This window comes from Cornus florida, unplaced genomic scaffold (assembly GCF_030987335.1).
Source record: "Cornus florida cultivar Cherokee Brave unplaced genomic scaffold, ASM3098733v1 CherokeeBrave_3.0.0_Hap2_Chr09, whole genome shotgun sequence".
In the NCBI taxonomy this organism is placed as follows: domain Eukaryota; kingdom Viridiplantae; phylum Streptophyta; class Magnoliopsida; order Cornales; family Cornaceae; genus Cornus; species Cornus florida.
This window is the reverse complement of record NW_026775579.1, coordinates 15,337,356-15,358,947: the sequence shown is the minus strand read 5'-3', so window position 1 is coordinate 15,358,947 and position 21,592 is coordinate 15,337,356. Positions and strand designations below refer to the sequence as shown.

General features: G+C 37.2%; 1 protein-coding gene across 5 annotated transcripts in view; it reads right to left on the bottom strand.

Annotated features, from left to right (window-relative positions):
* Window positions 1–223: 223 nt before the first annotated feature.
* The window catches only part of LOC132273552 (mediator of RNA polymerase II transcription subunit 13), a 72,409-nt gene continuing 51,040 nt past the window's right edge, over window positions 224–21,592 (bottom strand). For all 5 annotated transcript variants that reach the window (XM_059774515.1, XM_059774514.1, XM_059774516.1 and 2 more), the window contains 9 exons: window positions 17,899–18,163; window positions 17,672–17,819; window positions 6,845–6,932; window positions 6,604–6,682; window positions 5,396–5,691; window positions 3,255–4,347; window positions 2,263–2,634; window positions 1,166–1,769; window positions 224–618 (listed from right to left, as the gene is read on the bottom strand). In XM_059774515.1, the coding sequence (XP_059630498.1) occupies window positions 1,168–1,769; window positions 2,263–2,634; window positions 3,255–4,347; window positions 5,396–5,691; window positions 6,604–6,682; window positions 6,845–6,932; window positions 17,672–17,819; window positions 17,899–18,163 (2,943 nt within the window). In that variant the 3' untranslated portion in view covers window positions 224–618; window positions 1,166–1,167. The remainder of the gene's footprint in view (window positions 619–1,165; window positions 1,770–2,262; window positions 2,635–3,254; window positions 4,348–5,395; window positions 5,692–6,603; window positions 6,683–6,844; window positions 6,933–17,671; window positions 17,820–17,898; window positions 18,164–21,592) is intronic.

Below are 21,592 nucleotides of genomic sequence, written 5' to 3'. Positions count from 1 at the left end.
ATTTGGTGTTTTTTATGTATTGGACATGGGCTTATAACCTGATTTCCTTATTCTGAGGGTATGTCCTCCGTTCATCTGTAATTATTCTTCCATGTATTTTACTGCTTATTTTATGAATATATATATATGTGTGTGTGTGTGTTTGTGCATGTCTTTATAGATTTTTACCTAAACGGTTCATTTTCTCTTTTTCTAGGGTATCTGTCGGGAGCAATCCAATCCATCTGGTTATGTCTCACACTAAATTAATTTGGATAATATTTGTCCCAACAATCTTTTTCCTCCAACCAAATGAAGACACAATTAAACAGACTACTCAGGGATAGTGAGATTAGCATATAGAATGGCACTCCACAGCTGCCTATTCCTGCATTTGAAGCTCATCATTATATCAATAGTACCAACAGAACTATTAATGTGTTCCTAATTGACTTTACTGAATGTAAGCCTTGGGTCTACTTGTCCAGCACTCTTTGAGCAATGATACATCCTCCCCAAGATGCAATAGGAAATATGTGAGGCGAGGGGATGGACCCCACCACATGACGTCTTGTTATAAATATCACAATCCACTCGCACAACGCTGCCCTCCCGAATTTTGAAGATGTATCATTTATCCTAGTAACCAAGAAAAATATAATTATTTAACCGAGAAAAATATAATTATTCAACCAAAATTGTTCAGTTAAGAATTTTTGTTAACCTTTAAGAAGAAAAATACATAAATACTCATTTCTGTATGCGTCATTCCCTGATAAAACAAAATCAACCAACCGACCAACTAACACATTTACATCTGTTTTCCTCGGGTGTACTTTCACTCTACAATGAGAGCACATCCCACACTGATCAGACCAGCCAATTATGCTGATTTTCAGCAAAGATGGACTTTTTACGTCCATATACACTGTGAAATCTACTTTCCTATTACTAAACCCACCCCTAGATCTATATATTTCTTTCTTGAACTGTTCAGTTCCCCAGGAACTCGAAAAAAGGGTGCTACCAATCAGCAGGCTTAAATGATATATGCAAATCAAATGTTACAATTAATTTTACACATGAGCACACAGGGAACACCGCATACAGCAGAGCCTCTATAATGGGTGCTCCTTGTATTTCCCTATGGAGCATACAACTTTTGTGAGATTTATTTAACCTATACCTTCACTTTTCCGGTTGCCGTGAGAGTTCTTTATCAGCAAAATGGAGGAGCCTTCTGAGTCTCAAAACCATGTCACAGTGAAAAGGCAGTGCAGTTCGCCTTTCCAAATATGCTGGGCTTACAGTCATCCATGACAGAGCATGAAGTTCTGCTGCAACGCACTCAAGAATCAAATGGGTCTCAATTTCAAAATCTCTAGCTTCTGAACTTAATCCTCTTCCTCCCTGCTTGACAATTGATCTAATCATTTTTTCTTGGACCGTGTTATTACCTCCATAGTAATCCACAAGACTGACAGAGAGAACAGAAGGCCATTCTTCTTTTGAACTGCTTCTTGAGTCTTTCCTCATAGAAGATACAGCCTTTGAAACCACAAAACCAGTGGAAAGGGGAATCGCTGAGCCTTTACTGTGTAGGAGATGGGCCAGAGGCGGCGATTCAGCAGTGAGGCATGTGGGGAGCTGCAGAGGTGTTGGAGGGAGGAAGCGCATGCTGGGTGACGGTATTAGTAAATAGGATGCAGATGCAGAACCAAGGGACTTTACAGGAGTAAACCCTTCGAGATAACCTGACGGGCCCACAAAGCCACCACCTTGAGTTCCCCCTGAAAATGCTCATTGTTAATACTACAACTGGACATATATATGTGTCGTGAAATCAACTCATAGTCAACTATTCCTTAATTAGGGACATGATTAGTTATTCCTTAATTAGGGGCATAATTACCGCTTTCCAAAGATTGTTGATTTCCTTGTACGTTCTTGAGAACATTATATATTCCCATCTCTCTCTAAGATTTAGCTTACACCTTTTTTTTTTTTTTTTTTTTTTGACAAGATGGGTTTCATTGAAGGTGCTCAAAAGGGGAGTGAGAAGAAATGGGACTAACTATGACAGAGGAAGTTCAGCCATTTCTGGGCATTCGTACGCAAAATGTTCGAGAAGAGATGCAACTAAAACAGATGATGAAACTTGTAGTGGATTTACACTTCAATTAATGCAACACAGATGATGCACAATGACGTAAAACAGGAATACATAGCAATTAATGCTACAAAGATGATGCACAATGATGTAAAACGGGAATAGATAGCTACCAGGTGATGTTGAATCTGCCTGAAATACTAGATGTAGGGAATGATCAACTGAAATTGAAACAAAACTGATGCTTTGCACCAACTGAAGCAACCCCCTTGTCTGGTCTACTGCGGCATGTCCACCCATTAGTTGCTTCCTTGCAGAAGGATGTCCCAAAACACCTTTCATATATCCAGAAGTTTTTGAGTGCGGGCTATACAAAGGACTAGGTGAGGAAGGAAGGGTTCTCTCTTGAATTAAACTCATCTCCTGTTGTTGCAAGGAAGTCCCATTACTGCTTGTAGGAATCCCATCGGGTAAAGAGCGCCGTAGTTGCAGTGGCCACTTTCTCACCTCAGAACCCCCAACTGAATAGAGTGCTTTTTGCCATTCTGTTTACAATCATATTCAAAGTTCAGAAAATGCACCATCAATGACAAATTGACAAGGGGTTAAATGATATACATAAAATACAAACCATTGCCTCATTAAAAATGGTTTCCAAGTTATTGACCAAAACAATGATGACTGCCAGAGGGCATCTAGCCTAATGGTATAACCTCCCCATCCTCAAAGAGGGGAGGGTTCCGAACCCGGGTGTGGGCAAAAAGTGTGTGCGAGTGGGTATGTGAGTGTGTTTATTGCCAATGGAAACAAAATTGATGACTACCAGTGGTTGCATAATTTCCAAAAGCGCACCAACAGGTTTTATAGAAAACTACTCAAATGTCCATGATAATTATGTCTCTTCCAAATTGCAAACTAAACTCTCATATCACATTTTATAAATTGGTGAAACGCTCTACCACTCCCAGCAACCCATTTTGGTGGTACTAGCATGCATAATAGTCTTTTATATTAAAGCCCTCAGCCTCTCACAACTGGCAAATCACACAGTAGAACTAAACCTCGCAAACAAAATGATACAAGGAATTAAAAGTATATTTCTCAAATATAAAACAACTGAATGTACGAGGTTTGGAACTTAAGATGATAGAAGCAAATCACATACCCTGGCACTCAAGCTCATAGAAACATCCAATTCGTGTAATCACAAAATCTCTAGGCCTGGCAAATCCTGTATCAGAGGAAGAGCATGTCTGAAGTATCTGACAGCCTTGCTGCAGTATTTGGACAAAAAGGGATTGCAGACCCTTCGTGTCCTGCCTACTACTAATTCCACCAAAGGGGAATATGTGGCTGTCAAGCAATTCTCCCCTAGAATCCGTCCATATGCATACTAGCCAACGCCAATCCTCCGTCCATCCATAGCAACAATGAAGGCTTGGAAGTGTCTTCGAAAGGCCAGATATAAAGCTATCAGGTTCTGATCCATCAAGTTGAGAGCTTGGTCCAGCATCTGTGCTTCCTGATGAAACTGTACTCTGCATAAAGCTTCCACTACTAGAATCATCATGCAAAGGCTTAGAAGACTCTGGTGCTAAAACTCCATTCTCCAGAGAACCAGGTTCCGCAAGAATGAACTGCGGCTCAAACATATAATGGATTTCATCTTGAAGAAAAAAATCTCCAATTCCATTTGGATCACAGCCTAATCCTCCTGTCCTTGATGTTTGCCAAGAATTATCCCAGGCACCAGACCTCAAGCTAGTATCAAGTTCACCTTCTCTTGAAACGGAAGGTCCTGCAATTCGAGGACCAACACAATCCTTCCACATCCCTTGAATTGGAGAACTCATTTGCATCAAAACTGAATGAGATCTACCTGACATGGACGATGACTGGACCACATCATTGGAGGATCCTCGCGAAAATCTCCGGGCTTTATTGTAAACAGTGAAAGCAATCTCCTTGAGAATGACAAGCTCACTGAGGGCCGGACTTGTAACCCTAAAAATGGCATCAACAGTAACGATCTGCAATACTAATTTAGGAATACTAAACCCTGAAAGTGTTAAAACATTTGCTATTGATGCTTCATCCACAGCTGCTGAGCAACTTAATGCCTTCCCAACCTGATTCAGCATTATGGATCTCCTTTCTTTATCTGATGAAAGTATGATTGATCCAACAGCAACCGAAGACTCAAGTACAGTCTGTAGAACTGCAATAGGTTCAGGGAATGGGCACACCACATAAATTACCTGATTCCAAGAGCCAACAATTTAGGAGACATCATATCAGTCTGGCTTTACCAAACTAGTAAAAATTCTAAAGCATGATGCAAAAGCCACTATGCAAAGGAAACCACGTTTCATAGATATGATAATCAGATTATATATTACTAATCCAAAATAATAATACTGTATAAATTATGGTGAAATCAGTTTAATACCAGAAAATTTAATTGCCAGATTTGACAGTTTTGCAATTTTCATTACAGATGTGATAAGAAAACAAGCTGTTCGCCACATAGATTACCTGATTCCAAGAGCCAAACTATAGTTCCCAGCTCCCACCTAAAAACTCCTTTATCATTCCTACAATCCACTTGCCAGCAGAACTGCCCTATAAACTGAGTAAGAAGCCTTATTCGTTGTTCTTGCTTTTCATATTTCTATTATTTTCTTTTTCTGTTTTTCATTTCCTGAACTTGATCTTCTGCAATCACCAAGAATTTTAATTTTTATTTATTTTCCAGATTCAATGAATGTAGAGACCAATATGCATCTGGAATCTTTTGTGGCTGGCCTGATGAAAAAGAAAACAGAACAAATTGATGGCTTCTAACACATTTATTTATACACCTATCTGGAACCTAAGTTAAATTCAATCATTCTGAAAAAAATAAAATATTTTATATATTAAAGTAAAATTTCAGTATACTTAACGAGATCAAATAAGATAGAAACTGTCCGACTGTAGGTAGAATGACAGACAATAGGAACTTTAGCCATTAGAACTAAAATCACAAAAGCTCTTTGAACAGAAAGTGCTCCCATATTACTCAAGCTAACAAATAAAAAGAAATTCAACTGTACAACAACAACTGAAGTCAAGGAACTCACTTTTTAAACAGTGTAAGAACAGAAATAAAAATAAATAAATAAAAGACACCAATACCATAATGATATACATCAAGTATTCAGAACAATGTAATTTGATGCATAATAGGATTGATAACAATTTAGTAATGAATCACATCTTTTATTCTACAACAGAAAATGAGGGTAAAAAAAACTTGCAACCTACCGTACAAGGACCGCTGTTTCCCTCTTTTGGGTTTGCGTTCAAGCATGAACCAAGTTTTAAAGCTCTAAGAACCTTTGACAGAGACTTAAGAAAGCTCGTCAAATCCCAACCATTGGACAGAGAAAGAAAATAATCACTGATTGAACCCACTAGAGAAGCAGTACTGCTTTCAATCTTCATTGATTGAGGGCAATCAAGTAGAACAAAACCAGAAGACGAACATTTCCCAGAGCCTATCTCCATTTGGTTTCCCAAACTTTGTGGTGAATGAGTACCGAGTTTGCACGTCTCATAAACTGGAAGGGAAAGAACATCATCGAATTTAGGGCACAATTCATATGTAAAATGCTGTGTAGACAAATACGATTGATATATATATATATATATATATATATATATATATATATATATATATATACAGATTTTATAATTAAGCTGGAAGACTGAATATTTGAGGCCACACAACTGATGTTCATAACACAAGTTGCATGTAATATAACATGCAGGAAAGCTAACACAAGTTAAACCACGCATCACAAAGAAAAGCATACATGAGTGTGCATGCAACCAGTAAGGTGCAATGCATATTGTATCAGCAAGTATGATGCTATCAAAGCATATATCTGATGTGCATTAGAAGTGCAAGTGGAGTTACAGGTGCAAAACAATAAGGACAGCCAGGAGATGTTTCACAGTGAATCCCAGAAAACATTCTGTCCGAGAGGGCAAGAATATTCTATGAAGGTACAAAAGGCTCTCCATAATCAACACATTTATACTCATACAAAAGTCCAAAAATTTTATGTCGAGCACTCTCTTTCCATATGGGATAAGTGTTCCCTGGTTTTCACTCAATTGAAATAGGATAAAGGACATACTTTCAGTATAAAATGAGCACTTACAAAAAAAATAAAAAAAAATAAAAAAGTTACACCGTTATTTCATTCATCCTGCTTTTTCGTGAAGGAGAAAGTTCTGTAGTTTCCTTTCCCTCAAAAACAGAATGAAAATATCCTATCAAGAGGGAGCCTCTCTCAGCCACGTTTGAACCCCTACACAAAATACTACAACCAGTCTGACATGTTCCATTGTGTCACTTAAAAAGAATTAATAGAAGACCAAAGTGTTATTCCAGTTTTAACAAACGTGCAACCACCAAAACAAACATATGGATAGAAAGAATGAATATGATTCATCATTACACTAACCAGTTCCAAGTTGTTGGAAAAAATCAGCAGCAGCAGTAGTAAGGGGATCAATGTCTGGACATACAACATAATAAGTCATCTGCAACATTTAATGAAGAATAAGAAAATGTTTTAGAATTACATGGGCAATGAAAAAATTAATAAAATCCGATTGCAGGATTTCTTGAGCTAATACAGAGGAATGTGCAAAAATAAATTGGGTAACAAAAACGTTTGTTGTGACAGGTTTTATGAATCTTACTGGTTTTTGCTGAGCATATGGCTCGAAAGGAGCTTTTTCCCAAAGTTGTAGAGAACTCGCCGACGTCTTGAGCCAATCATCCTGGTACCTATTGCACAAACCACTATTTTTAATTATTCTATATACATTTACAATGACACATTAAAGCTACACAACGGAAGTCATGTTACAGTGCCAGTATAAATAATGCACAAGCAAGCACAAACAATCATTTAATACGCCTCACAAGTAATATTATCAACTATTATTATTATTTTCAGAAAATAAGTAATCTATTACATAAATTGTGACCATTTTCCTTCTGATGTATCAGAAATTTGGAGTTGTATTTAGAGACAACTCCATCAGGTCACAGATGCAATCTAAGAAGCACGGACACTTCTATGTGGTGTCATGTCCGTGTCGGACACCGACACTTCATGTACACTCCTGGACACGTATCCGACACTTCATGACCACGTTCATAATTTAAAAATAATTTTTATTATTTTGGACACTTGGTCGACACATCTTGGATACTGAGCCGACACATCTCAGGCACTTGTTCAACACATTCCGGACACTTGATAACATATCCCACACTCTTATCTTATATAAAAACGAACATATGGCAGTCTTAGAAACAACATTACGAACACATATATATATATATAAATATATATATATTTATAAGTAACATTATGAACATATAGCAATGTATCCATCCTCTTTTTCTAAAAAAAGTGACATCAAACACATGTCATGGTATGTAATATGAACAAAAACATAACTAAAATGACAAGATATAATAGTAATATCATATATAATATAATATATTCTTCGTTATATTCAAATAGCTTCACCTTCTAACTTATGTAACTTTAGTATTTGTTGTGCAGTATTGTATGAGTTGTCGCATGTGTACCATTAGTATTGTATGAGTTGTTAGACATGTACCATTAGTATTGTATGAGTTGTCACCTACCCCTCATTACAATATATAGAATTACCATGTATAGGGTTTACATGTTCTCCACTCACCTACACTCGTAGCTTCTCCTATATTCCTATATAAACACCATTGTATTATTGTATTACAAACTTAATAACATATACATTTTCATATATTCTCACTCTCTTTCAACATGGTATCAGAGCGGAAATCAATCTCTCGTTAAAAAAAAAAAATTATTTTTTATTTTAGTCTCATTCAGACTCCGATCTTGATTCCATCTCGGCTCTCTCTCAATCTCTTCTCAGCGATCACTCCTCAGTGATCTTAGTTCTCATTTGGGCAATCTCTCTCGGATCCCTAATCGGCTCTCTCCTCGATAATTTCTCTGGGGTTCATCTAGGCTAGATCTTGGTTCTCTTATCTCGGCTACCTCTCGCTACTATATCTCAATTGTTCGACAGTGCTTGTGATGGTTACTAAGTAAAGAAATATATGGGAGAAAAAACTTCTCTGATATTTTTCTTATTGTTATCTTTGGAATAAGTGAATTCCCAGAATGAATAGGAGAGGAAACCTTCACAATTATGTTAACCAACTCCTTGATTCTAGGAAGTAAAATAGGAAACTAACAGAAATTTTGGAGATTTGGATACTAATTATCTTCATCTCTTTATTTGAAACTAACAAAATCTGCTAACTAATTATCTTGGAATTTCCACACTCCCCCTCAAGCTAGACAATATATAGCAATCATTCCCAACTTGAAAAGAAGGATTTCAAAGTGATCTCGATTAAGAGCCTTGGTGAGGATGTCTGCGGTTTGAAGACTTAAAGGAGTATAGATCATCTTGATGACTCCCTGATCAATCTTTTCTTTGATGAAGTGCCGATCAATCTCAACATGTTTAGTTCTGTCATGGTGAACTGGATTTTTAGCAATACTGATAGCAGCTTGGTTGTCACAAAACATCTTTATTGGACTTTTAGTAGAGATTTTCAGTTCTTCTAGGAGTCGTGTGAGCCACATTCCTTCACATATTCCATGTGCCATAGCCCTGAATTCAGCCTCAGCACTGCTTTGAGCAACTACAGACTGCTTCTTGCTTCTCCATGTAACATGGTTTCCCCACACATAGGAACAACAGCTTGAGGTAGATCTTCGGTCAGTTAGGGATCCTGCCCAGTCAGCATCTGAGAAAATTTTCATGCTACTATCTATCCCCTTTTTGAAGAACAGCCCTTTCCTTGGAGTCTTTTTGAGATATCTGAGAATCCTGTAAACTGCTTCAAGGTGTTCATTAGTTGGATTGTTCATAAACTGACTAACCACACTGACAGGAAAATTGATATCCGGTCTTGTGTGAGATAAGTAAATGAGTTTTCCCACCAATCTTTGGTACCTCCCTTTGTCAACCAAAGTAGAACTCTCCTTCATGTCAAGTTTGTTGGAAGGGTCCATAGGTGTTGCTGAGGGCTTACAACCGAGCATACCTGTTTCTTTAAGCAAATCAAGCGTATACTTCCGTTGAGAGACAGAAATACCTTGGCTGGATCGAGCCACTTCCACGCCAAGAAAATATCTCAATGTACCGAGATCCTTGATTTCAAACTCTTTGGCAAGAGTACTCTTTAACCAACTTACCTCTTCTTCATTATCACCTGTCAAGATAATATCATCCACATATACAATAAGGATGGTAATTTTCCTTTCAGGCGACTTCTTGATAAATAAGGTGTGATCTGACTGGCCTTGAGTGTATCCATGCTTCTTGACCACTATAGTAAATCTCTCAAACCAGGCCCTTGGTGATTGCTAGGTCATAAAGAGATTTCCTAAGTTTGCAAGCACGGTTGATAATGCTTGGGTTCTCAAAACCAGGAGGAATCTCCATATAGACTTCATCTTCAAAGTCTCCATTAAGGAATGCATTTTTGACGTCAAGTTGATGAGGAGGCCTTGACCGCCAAGGATAGAAGAACCCGGACTATGTTTAACTTAGCAACCGGAGCAAATGTTTCTTGATAATCAATCCCGTAGATTTGAGTGAATCCCTTGGCTACAAGTCCCGCCTTATATCGGTCTACACTTCCATCTGCCTTGTACTTAACATTGAATATCCACTTGCATCCCACAAGTTGTTTGTCTTTGGGAAGTTCTGTGAGTTCCCAAGTACCATTCTTCATAAGAACCTGAATTTCTTCACTAACTACTTCCTTCCATTTAGGGTGCTTTAGAGCCTCTTGTATGTAGCTTGGAATGTCTATACTGGATAGATTCAAGGTAAAAGCACGGTAACAGGGAGACAATCTCTCATATGTCACAAAAATTGAGATCGGGTGCCGAGTGCATGACCTAACACCTTTCCTTTAAGCAATAGGAATATCAAGATCATTACTAGGATAAGAATCTGTGTTACCTTGAGTAGAAGTGATTGGATTTGAAGCGGACGCTTGGTTCTGTTCAGGAAAAGTGAGTTGATCCACCTCCTTTGGAGCTGTCTGCTTTCTTGAGTAAACAATCCTTTTAAATATTTTTTATTTTTCTTGTTGAGTCAGAATCTAAGGACTGTTTGGAGTGGGTTCGGAATGAACAGGTTTGGATGTTGACTCAAGTAGGATAGGCGCAATTGGAGGTGTGGTGGTGTTACTCTGAGTAGGTGAACTTGAGGTGATGGAAGGCACGGAGATATCCACATCTTGCCAAAACTGATATTCTTCTAGCACGATAGAATTCTCCCCCTAAATGTGAGTTTTGGAGTAGAAAGGCTGATTCTCAAAGAAAGTTACATCCATGGTGTTATAGAACTTCCAAGTAGTGGGAGAGTAGCATTTGTAACCTTTTTGGTGAGAGGAGTATCCGAGGAATAGACATTTTAAGGCTTTGGGATCTATTTTGCTCCTCTGATGAGGTGGTATGTGGACAAATGTTGAGCAATCGAAGACTTTTAGTGGCAAGGATGAGATGAGTCTGGATTGTAGGTAGACTTGTGTGAGTACTTGGCATGGAGTTTGGAATTTCAAGACTCTTGAAGGCATCCGATTAATGAGATAGGTAGCGGTAAGGATAGCTTCCCCCCAGAAGTGTTTAGGGACATGACTTGTGAACATAATAGAACGAGCAACTTCTAAAAGGTGTCGGTTTTTCCTTTCGGCTATCCCATGTTGCTGTGGGGTGTCTATACAAGAACTTTGATGAACTATCCCATGATCAAGAAGGTAATTCCCAAGAATATAATGAAAGTATTCCTTGGCATTGTCAATTCTGAAAATCTAAACTTTGGCTTGGAATTGTGTTTGGATCATTGAGTGAAATTTTTTAAAAATTGGTCCTGCCTCAAATTTTTCTTTCATAAGAAATATCCAGGTAATTCTAGAATGATCATCAACAAAGGAGATAAACCATCAGGTTCCTGTGATATTATTTACTCGAGAAGGTCCCCAAATATCGCTATGTATAACTGAAGAAGGATGTGACTCCTTATATGGTTGAATCAAATAAGAATTTCGAGTATGTTTGGACAATTGACATATTTCACACTAGAAAGACTTTGAATTTTTATTAATGAATAAAGTAGGAAACAACTTTTCAAGGTATATGAAACTTGGGTGACCTAATCGAAAGTGCCACAACATAACTGCACTTTCATTATTGGAAACTGGAACCGAATTGGAATTCTGAACAGATTGAGTCTCTACACAATGAACACTTAGAGATTGTTTTTCAAGTTGATTATCGCTCCTGAAGAGGTAGAGCCCTTCACTTTCCTTAGCATTGCCAATCGTCCTTCCCGAATCCAAATCCTGAAATTCACAATGAGTGGGAAAGAATTTAGCAACACAATTCATATCTCTAGTAATTTTGCTAATGGATAGCAAGTTACAGGTCAGATTAGGAACCAACAAAACCAAATTTAGAACCAGGGTCTTTGAGATGATAATTGACCCAATACTAGCTACAGTGGATAGAGAACCATCCGCTATTCTCACTTTGTAATTTTCAGAACAAGGGACGTACTTGTAGAATAAGGAAGCATCCCCAGTCGTGTGATCAGCTCCAGAGTCAATAATCCAAGATTTTTTATTCTTGGTTTTGACTCCAAGAGCACTTAGAAATGTACGTTTTTGTGCTACTGAACCTATGCTAATGACTGGTGTTGCAGGACTTGACTGAAGTTAGCTTAACATCTTCTGCAGCATCTCAATTTGTTCCTTGCTGAAGGGTGAAGTTTCGGTTGTTGGTTGCTCATCTGTGGTGGCTGAAGGGTGAAGTTTCGGTTGTTGGTTGCTCATCTGTGGTGGCTGCAAAGCCACAGCCTTCTCTGCCCTGAAATGGTCTGTTTGGCTTCCAGTCGGCTGGCTTCCCATGAATTTTCCAGCATGTTTCTTTGGTATGTCCAGGCTTGCGACAGTGATCACACCAAGGTTTGCCTTTGCGGGTTCGATTGTCATTGGTTGGATTCATTCCACGGGTTGCAAGAGCCAAGCTTTCTGGAACAGTAGGAACGCTTGGGATGTTTTGATTTCCCATCATAATCTTCTTCCTACTTTCTTCTCGACGCACCTCAGAAAACGCTTCGCGAATTGAGGGCAGGGGCCTCATCCCGAACACTCTCCCCCTGACTTCATCAAGGTTTTTGTTTAGCCCAAGTAAGAGTTTCGAGACTCTCTCCTTCTCAACTATTTTCCTGTATTTGGCCACATCTCCAAGGCAATCCCAGTCAAGTTCTTCAAAGACATCCAATTGTTGCCAAAAACGGGTAAGGGTGTTATAGTATTGAGTGACAGTAAGATCACCTTGTCGCAAGTCATGAAGGCTGCTTTTAATCTCTAATAATTCTGCTGTATTGTCGTTGTCGGAGTACGTTTCCTTTGCCGCATCCCAAATTTCTTTTGCAGTTCCATAGAACATGAAATTCTGCCCAGTTTCATTGTCCATGGTATTAATCAACCTCGACATCATCATGTTATTCTCTGATCTCCAAGTTCAAAATTTTGGGTCTTCCTTTTTAGGAGGTATGGCAGCGCCGGTGAGATAGCCGTCTTTTCCTTTTCCTGATATGAACATCATCACCGATTGAGCCCATTGAAGGTAATTATGTCCGTTCAGCTTGTGCCCAGTTATTGGCACTGCGAGACTTTCAAATCTGCCATGGCTGCCTTGAGATATTTGTCCTGGGCTGGAAGAGGCATCAGACGTGCTGCTTTTATCAGTGGCCATTCCATACTTGACCATCAATGGAAATTTTTGAGATTCAGAGGCTGCTCTGTTACCATAAAGAAATATATGGGAGAAAAAACTTCTCTGATATTTTTCTTATTGTTATCTTTGGAATAAGTCAATTACCAGAATAAATAGAAGAGGAAACCTTCACAATTAGGTTCACCAGCTCCTTGATTCTAGGAAGTAAAATAGGAAACTAACTAACAGAAATCTTGGAGATCTGGATACTAATTATCTTCATATCTTTATTCGAAACTAACAAAATCTGCTAACTAAAGCTGCTAACTAATTATATTGGAATTTCCACACTAAGGAATCCCATCTTCTTGGGTCAATCACCAGCACCAAACTAAAAGGCTCGAACTACCTTCAATGGTCTCAAGCCGTAAAGGTGTTCTTACGTGCTCGAGGAAAAATGTTCTATCTTAAATCAACCAAACCCACCAGTGATGAAAAGATGATTGAGGCTTGGGAGAAAGAAGATCAGATTATGACTTGTTTATGGAACAGCTTGGAGACTTAGATCTACAACAACATTTTATTCCTAGAATCTGCCAAATATATTTGGGAAGATCTCAAGGACATGTACTCTTCAGAGAAGAATATTTCTCGTATTTATCAATAGTGTCAGGATATTTTTAATCTCCAGCAGGGAGATCGTTCTGTTGAGGATTATTACTCAGAATTGAAAGGCATGTGGGAAGAATTGAATGTCTACCAACCATTGACTACAGACATAGAACAACAAAATGGCACAGGGAGGAGTTTCGGGTGGCAAAATTTTTATCTGGACTTAAACCCGAACTCGCTCCAATCAGTTCATAGAATTTGTCTAGCAAAGAGATATCCACAGCAAGTGAGACTTCTGCTCGAGTTCGAAGAGCATCCACTCATCCCCTGTGATTGATAGGACAACCACTCTACTCTTGTTATTCCTACTGAGTGACATGATACTTTTCGTGGAGGACGAGGGGGAAGAAGGGGTCGCGGCAGCAAGAAGTGTACGCATTGTGGCCGAAACAATCACTATGTTGACTTCTACTGGGCTCTTCATGGCAAGCCAGCTTGGGCTAATCAAGCTTCGGTTTCGAAGGAGACTACTCCCACTCCTGCGAATGAACAAATTGTTCTCTCCAAAGCCGAATATGATTCTTTGGTAAAGCGTAAGCGTGCAAATCAACCCTCCTCCACCGCTACTATCGTTACTTCAGGTAATACGTGTCTCCATGCTTCATCTTCTACACCTTGGATTATTGATTCAAGAGCATCCGATCACATGATAGGTAACCCATCTCTTCTTTCTGATATATCTCATGTTTTCTCACCATCGGTTATTACTATAGCAAATGATGCCAAATCACCTGTTCCTAGAATTGGTACCTTCCGCACTTCAGGTCTCACTTTTTCATCAATTTTATATATCCCTCAATTTTCATTCAATTTATTGTTAGTTCGCAAAATCATATCAGATTTAAATTGCTCAGTTACTTTTTCTCCTTCCCGTTGTGTCTTTCAGGATCTCAAAAAGAAGACAACGATTGGTGGGGGGTTTGAGAAGGATGGTCTTTACTACTTCTAGCCAACTACTACTTCGACAGCTCTACATTCCACCTCCTTTTCAACTATCCAATGGCATTGCCACCTAGGACATCCCTCTTCAAATAGACTTCTAGCCTTGGTCCCTTCTCTAGTTGATTTTTGTAAGTTTAATTGTACTACTTGCGAACTTAGTAAACATCGGGCTACTTTTAAGTCTCGTTTTGATAATAAAAGTTTAAAACCTTTTGAGTTAGTACATTCAAATGTTTGGGGACCAGCTCGTACTACTGGTTTATTTAGTGCTCGTTATTTTGCGTCATTTATTGATGATTATTCACGTTTAACTTGGGTATATATTTTTAAAGATAGATCTCAAGTATTTGTCGACTTTAAGATATAATCAAATCAAGAGTAAGTGATAAAAAAGAAGAAAAAGAGAAGAAAGCGGATGAGAGAGAGAGAGAGAGAGAGAGATGGGGAAAGAGAGAAAGAATGAAAGAATTCCTTTCAACCTTCAACCACATTCTATTTATAATAACAAGTTTTAGAAATTACATATAAGCCCCAACATTATATAAGTAATTACAAATAAGCCCCCGACAACACTCCTCCCCTCAAGCTAGTGCAAAGATATCTATCATGCCCAACTTGACTATATTTTGCAAGCAAGTCTTGCAAAATATCAGCAACCTGATCATGTGCGTTGACGTATGGAGTACAAATCAGCCAGATGAAGCTTTTCCTTGATGAAGTGTAGATCGACTTCAATTTGCTTTGTCCTGTCATATCGAACTGGATTATCGGCAATGCTAATAGCAGCCTTGTTGTCACAATACAACTTCATTGACTCGCGAACAGGATAATTGTTAGCATATATGATAGCTACGATTTATGGAATGACTTACTATAATAGCAGAGATTTATTTATGTATATATTAGCATATATGATAGCCACGATTTATGGAATGCCGTATTGATCACACTCTTTTGCACAGCTAGTGAATGTGATTACATGCTTATATATCGCTCAACAGTTTGCTCTGGTTCTCAGATCTTTGTATATATAAAACATGTATAATATATGTGTGTGTATATCCAAATACATAAATTTAACAGTGTATGTAAGATGGTTGGCTCGTTAGAGAGAGATGGCGGTGGCGGTGGTGGTGGTGAAGGAGGAGGTATGATCAGATGGAGAAGAGAAGTTAGAGAAAGATAAAGGGCCCGTTTTGTAATTTGATTTTATTGCAATGACAGAAGTCAGAGTGATTATTGCAAAAGTTTGATCAGTTGGTGAAAAGGTCACCCAGAAAGTAACCAAATTACCAACACCAATTTAATTGACTCCACAACGCCTAATATTCAACTGCAAGGATCAGCCAAATATCTTTATCGGTTCTGCAACCAAGCAATGAAATTTGAGAAAGAGCATATCTAGGAGCCCCTCCGGCGAACACCAAAATATAGATATAGACTTGGGTATGTGCCCAAGAGTCGGATGTATCAAATTCCAAAACAGGACACGGGGTATTCATATTATTAATATCTTTCTTTATTTTTTGAGTAAAATATTACTTATCAAAAAAAAAAAAAAATTAGAGTAAAATATTATTTTATGTAACAGTGTTCAAAATTGGCATTTCACTCTTTTTTGAGCAAAAACATGATAGAATTGAATTATTGGGTGCATGCTCAACTAAATGTGTAGTATACAAATTCCATACCATGTTTGAGAATCATGTATCCGACATAGATCCTTCACGTGTTTTGAAGAGTCCATGTAACATAATATAAATGTCAATTCCCCATTTCAACATATCCATTATTTAGGATTATTTAGAGACCAGTAAATAATGTATCAAATAATTCAGATAACTATAAACATATCAAGAAATTTATCAATATATCATTAACAGTCTAACCAACATTGACATACAAAAGATACTATTGAAATTTATATCGACACACCAAAAATAAACTAATACTTGACTGACATTTTTTCTTGTAATCTAGCCAACCATCCATGAGCAATATTATATTAACCATTGTTTGAAATTTCTTATGGAGTGCCAATAATTGACAGTACATTAAGAACTAACATATGCATTAAAAAAAATATATATTATCTTTTGACTACTTCACTAACCCATGTTAAGTTCAAAAACAACAACATTACTTGGGCATGAAATAAAATTTCTCCTTCAATCTTTGCTGTTTCTTTCTTGTTTTAATAATTTTTCTTTAAATTTATAGAATCATAGAATTGGAGAAACTGACACAAAAAAATAAATAAATAATAATAATAATAATTTCTCATTATAATTGTCTATGGGTGTGCCTATTGCAAATATGAATTATAGCAAGAATCAACTCACTACAAAAGAAGAAAATTGCATTTAGATTTAAAAATAAAGGAGGAGATTTCATCTATCCTATTGAAGATGTAACAAAACTATTTTTCGATATATTAAACTCACGTTCAATTTACTTTTTTTTGTGGATGTATTCGAATGCAAATTAGCAACCACTTTTGCCATCTAAACATTATGCACTGGTTGCAAAACAGATTCTCTTCCACTATTGTGAGAATTAAATTGCTTTAATCAATTCTTGGCATTTTTTTACTTACTGTTAGCCCAAGATATGATAGCCTAGGATCATGTGATGTGACTTGCCATATTAGCCGAGATAAGATAGACTAGAATCATGGAATTTGAGTTTATTTACGCACATGTCTAGGCATAAAATTTGCAGTGACTTTATTTAGTTTCTTTTCTTGTAATATTAACATGTGCTCTTTTTGTATATAAATACTAGAGATGTGAATGAGTGATTAATACTCATTTCAAGTCTTCACTCATTTCACCTGTATTTCTTCTCTTACCTTATCAGGGGAGGGGAAAAGTCTTGGTGAATTTTCACGAATTTTCTACATATCCATCAGAGCTTACAGAAATTCTTTTACTTGTTCCCAGATACAGGAATTTACAATGACACTACTTCACCACCGATATATCTATTTTCTTACACGACTTATCGCTCATGATTGGCAATTAAACTATATGCAAAACAACAACTAGTATGTTTATTTTTTCAATAATCAAAGTGAAAATCTTGCAATCAGGATACATACCCCACAAGTATAGCAGGTAGTGGAAGTACAAACAATGTTGGCCTCAGCCGGGTGCTTAATTGCTGCTCTGACTCTGACATACAGATTTCTTGATTTGATCTCCTTTGGCTTATCTCATCCACCCTAGCTCCATCCGTGGTACTAGACACTAAGCGCCAATGGTCCAACTGTTGGTACACTCAATATCCAAAATTGTAATTCAATTACATACAAAAACAAAGCCATACCTTTCAGGCAAGATGATCCACCAGCGGAATGAGATGGGCTTATTGGTTCTCCAACAGATAGACTTGCTGTACTTGAAGAATCTCTACATTCACCTACAGCAGATTCAGCAGAAAATCCGTCAACCTCGCTTCCTGCGTCACCTGATTGATTTCGGCCTCTGCACCACTCCATGACAGACAATGGACCATCCAAATTGCCAAATGCAGTCTTTAAGGCAGTTTTCATGTCAGACTGCAGCAAACTAATCACAGATGATGCACGAACCTGAAATGAACTCTCCGCATAAGAATCACTATATATGAAAAAAATAATATAACATGATGTAAAACAGATATTACCATTTTAACCGTATCCATGCAAATTTTCATTAAAGTGAAATTCATTCACATATAAACAATAAATGACAAGAAGAAAGCTTTAATATCTCATTCTCAATTTTTAAGAAGATGGAACCCAACAAGGATGTTGCTTCTTGAGCAACAAGCATACAATAATGAGAGAACACAACATCATAAAACCTCCATTTAGAATAAAAAATGATTTATTTACCCTAATCATAGAGTAATAATTTATGTCAAATCATAAATTCCTTCATCAATGGAAATGCTTTAGTTCACCCTTAAACTTTCAAATCTGTTCATATTGAATGTCAGAAACTAAAAATCTTACCATTTCTTGTTTCAATATTAACACTAGGAAGATATGTTGGAATTACACTTTTACTAAGAATCATTCTATTAAGCAAAGAGTTACGTCTTAATTAAAAATAATAATTAAAGTGAAATGCAAGACAACCGGTTGAAGCTATCAAAGTCAGCAGAAAAGACAACCAATGGGTGGAGCAGGCTTGTGGTAAATTCGGTTGTGAAGGATTTAAATATTTAAGTTACGCCCTCTCTAAAAGCTTTAAGCTTTTAGCATAGATGATTGTCAACAAAATCTTCTACAGCTCAGGCAGAGAGAAAAAGTGGCAGGAGCACCTGCTCCAGTAAAGTAATTTATTATGAAATTTTAAATGGAGGTATTTCCCCATCTCACTAACAATTAATTTGAAGAAACCCCTTATCTGCCTTATCATAATTATAGTTTTCAACCACAAGGAGCTATTGATTTTAGATGTTAGTTTGCATTTGCACTACCATAAGGAAGATCTGAGGGTCGATAAGGCCTATTTTTTAAATTCATCAAACTACAATCGTATACTACAGTAAAAGATATACAAAGACTATTTTATCAAAGTAATTTATCCCCAATCTTATAATTAAAAAAAAAAAAAAAAAAAACTCGTAAGTTATAAATTGTATCCATTTCAGAGTCGACCTTTGTAAATATAATTCCAACAAGTAATAAGTAAACAAAATTGCAGTCCTTATTTCAATCAAATCATGACTACTGAGTGATCTTGAAACCGCATTTAAAATTCATAACCTAGCTACAAACCTAGATTCACAATGAGGAACTATACCCAAGTATTAAGTCTTATTTTCCACATCAAGCCACAATGAGTCCACAGTTGATATATAGAGGCTTAGAGAGGGTGTATAGTGGAGAGCCGAGCCAGAGATGCATGGAGAGCAACACCCCTTTGTTTATGGTGGGGTCTGTGGCATGAGAGAAATAGGAGATCCTTTGATGGAGAGGAGTCCCCTATTTGATCTACCAAATACAATATCCTTTCTACTTTATTTTTTTTTTTTTTTTTTTTTTTTTGGGGGGGTGGTGGTTGTGTCAATGGGGCAAATTGTAAATCTTTGGGCAATCTTTTGGATTTTGTGGATAGCTTGAATTTACAGTGCCGTTTTAGGCTTCTTTGTATTCCTTTGGGAGCGCTACCCTCTTGAGCGCGTTTAATGAAATCTTACTTATCAAAAAAAAAAAAAAAAACCCTCATAATGGAAACTGAGTATTCGTCAAATGATTGTGACGTACATAGAAGCAAGATCCTCTAAGGATACAGTTTAACACATCTATGGAAGTACTTATCAAGGTCCATTGCATGTTGTTTGTTTAGCTCTGGCAACCAAGCATAAGGGCGTGGGCGTGGGTTCAAGTCTAAGAGTAGCCACTGTGTACCCATAATAATAATAATAAATAAATAAACTACCAAAGGTTGGGAAAGGGGAGGGTCAGAAGTACACAAATTTACCTCCGCATGCAGAGAGGCTGCTTCCGTGGAACTGGAACACTTACAAGGAAAGAGAAGCAAAATTTCTTTACTTCTTTGAGGGGAAAGAAATTAGAAGAAGGATGCAAAAAGAATATCAGTCACCTATAGGTAATACCCAAAGGTTTAATTGCCTACATCTTGTGGTTTCTTTGGAAAGCACGAAACAGTAGTCTTTTTAGTGAGACAAAATGGGAAAAGTGGGGTGGAGCATGGCAGTGGGGGCATTTCGGACTTCCAAGAGAACAAGCACTGGTACTACCCCTTTCCGCCTAACTCATGGTCGTGATGTTGTTTTACCTATGGAAATGACTGTTCAATCAATGCGTGTGGTATGAACTAAGCCCCACTATTTTAAAGATAACATGACAACAAAAGGAGATGAGAGTTTATATTTTCTCTCACATGAATGTATCATTAAGAAGAACATAGATTTGTAATTTTGTACATGCATATTCCTCATGTAGCTGATCCTCATTCTATTCATCTTTTTGAAATATGTTCTTTAAAATTATTTCTACATAAAGATGTCCTATTACAAGGTTTACTATTTTTTTATACTATGGGAACTGTGTTCTAATGTGACACACCCATGTAGCCCACATTTTGACATATCCTAAGATTTGGAAATTAGTTTAAAAACAAAGGGAACGTCTAACACAATGCCTAAATAATGGATCTGTTTTGGCATCCAACAAGGTATGACATGGATATAGAGGAGCTCTACAGAATAAACTAATGTAAAGTCAATTTTCTTCTTTCAACTAGTGCATAGTAAGGAATAATCTTTTTTTTAATATATATACCTGAGATCAAAATCATCATTCATTGCTTTGTGTAATGTTCAAAGTTCAGGCTAACAAACAAGAAAGCGTGGGTTTTTGTCTAAAATAGCCACTTTCTGCAAAATTAAAACCTACAAACATATACATAACAGGCAGGGGTATCCGTTGTCCGCCTACCTCTTTGTCATAGCAATAGAAATTTTGAATAAGATTATAATATCAAGACCTAACTAAGATGAGCCTTGATGGGAGTCATATGTCGGCGGAATGGCAAGAGTTACAGAAACCATTAAACAAATTTTTGACACATTGAAAACATGCCCAACACAATGCCTATGCCCGACAAATTCTTGTTGTTGTCCAGCATGATACAACAAGTAGAAAAAGGTCCTCTAAGTATCATAGGGCTTGTTCGCGCTGGTGCATAGACAATAAAGCAACTTTGCATTATGATATTTGTTAAGAGTTATTATATTTTATAGTTAATTGTTATTTTCTTTGGTTATTTTACGCTAAGGGTATTATTGAATTTGTCTCTATTCTAATATAAATATGTGGCAAGGTGAAGGGACAGAATGATGATCAGCCCATCTGCCCTAAACCTTTTCTCTAATCACTTTCTCTTCATCTCTCCTCTTACTTCTCACCAAAATCTTCTTAGTATTTTATACTATAACTTGGTATCAGAGCCAAAGGTCTTGAGTTCAAACCTCACCGTCACCCTAATAATTTAAAATAGAAACA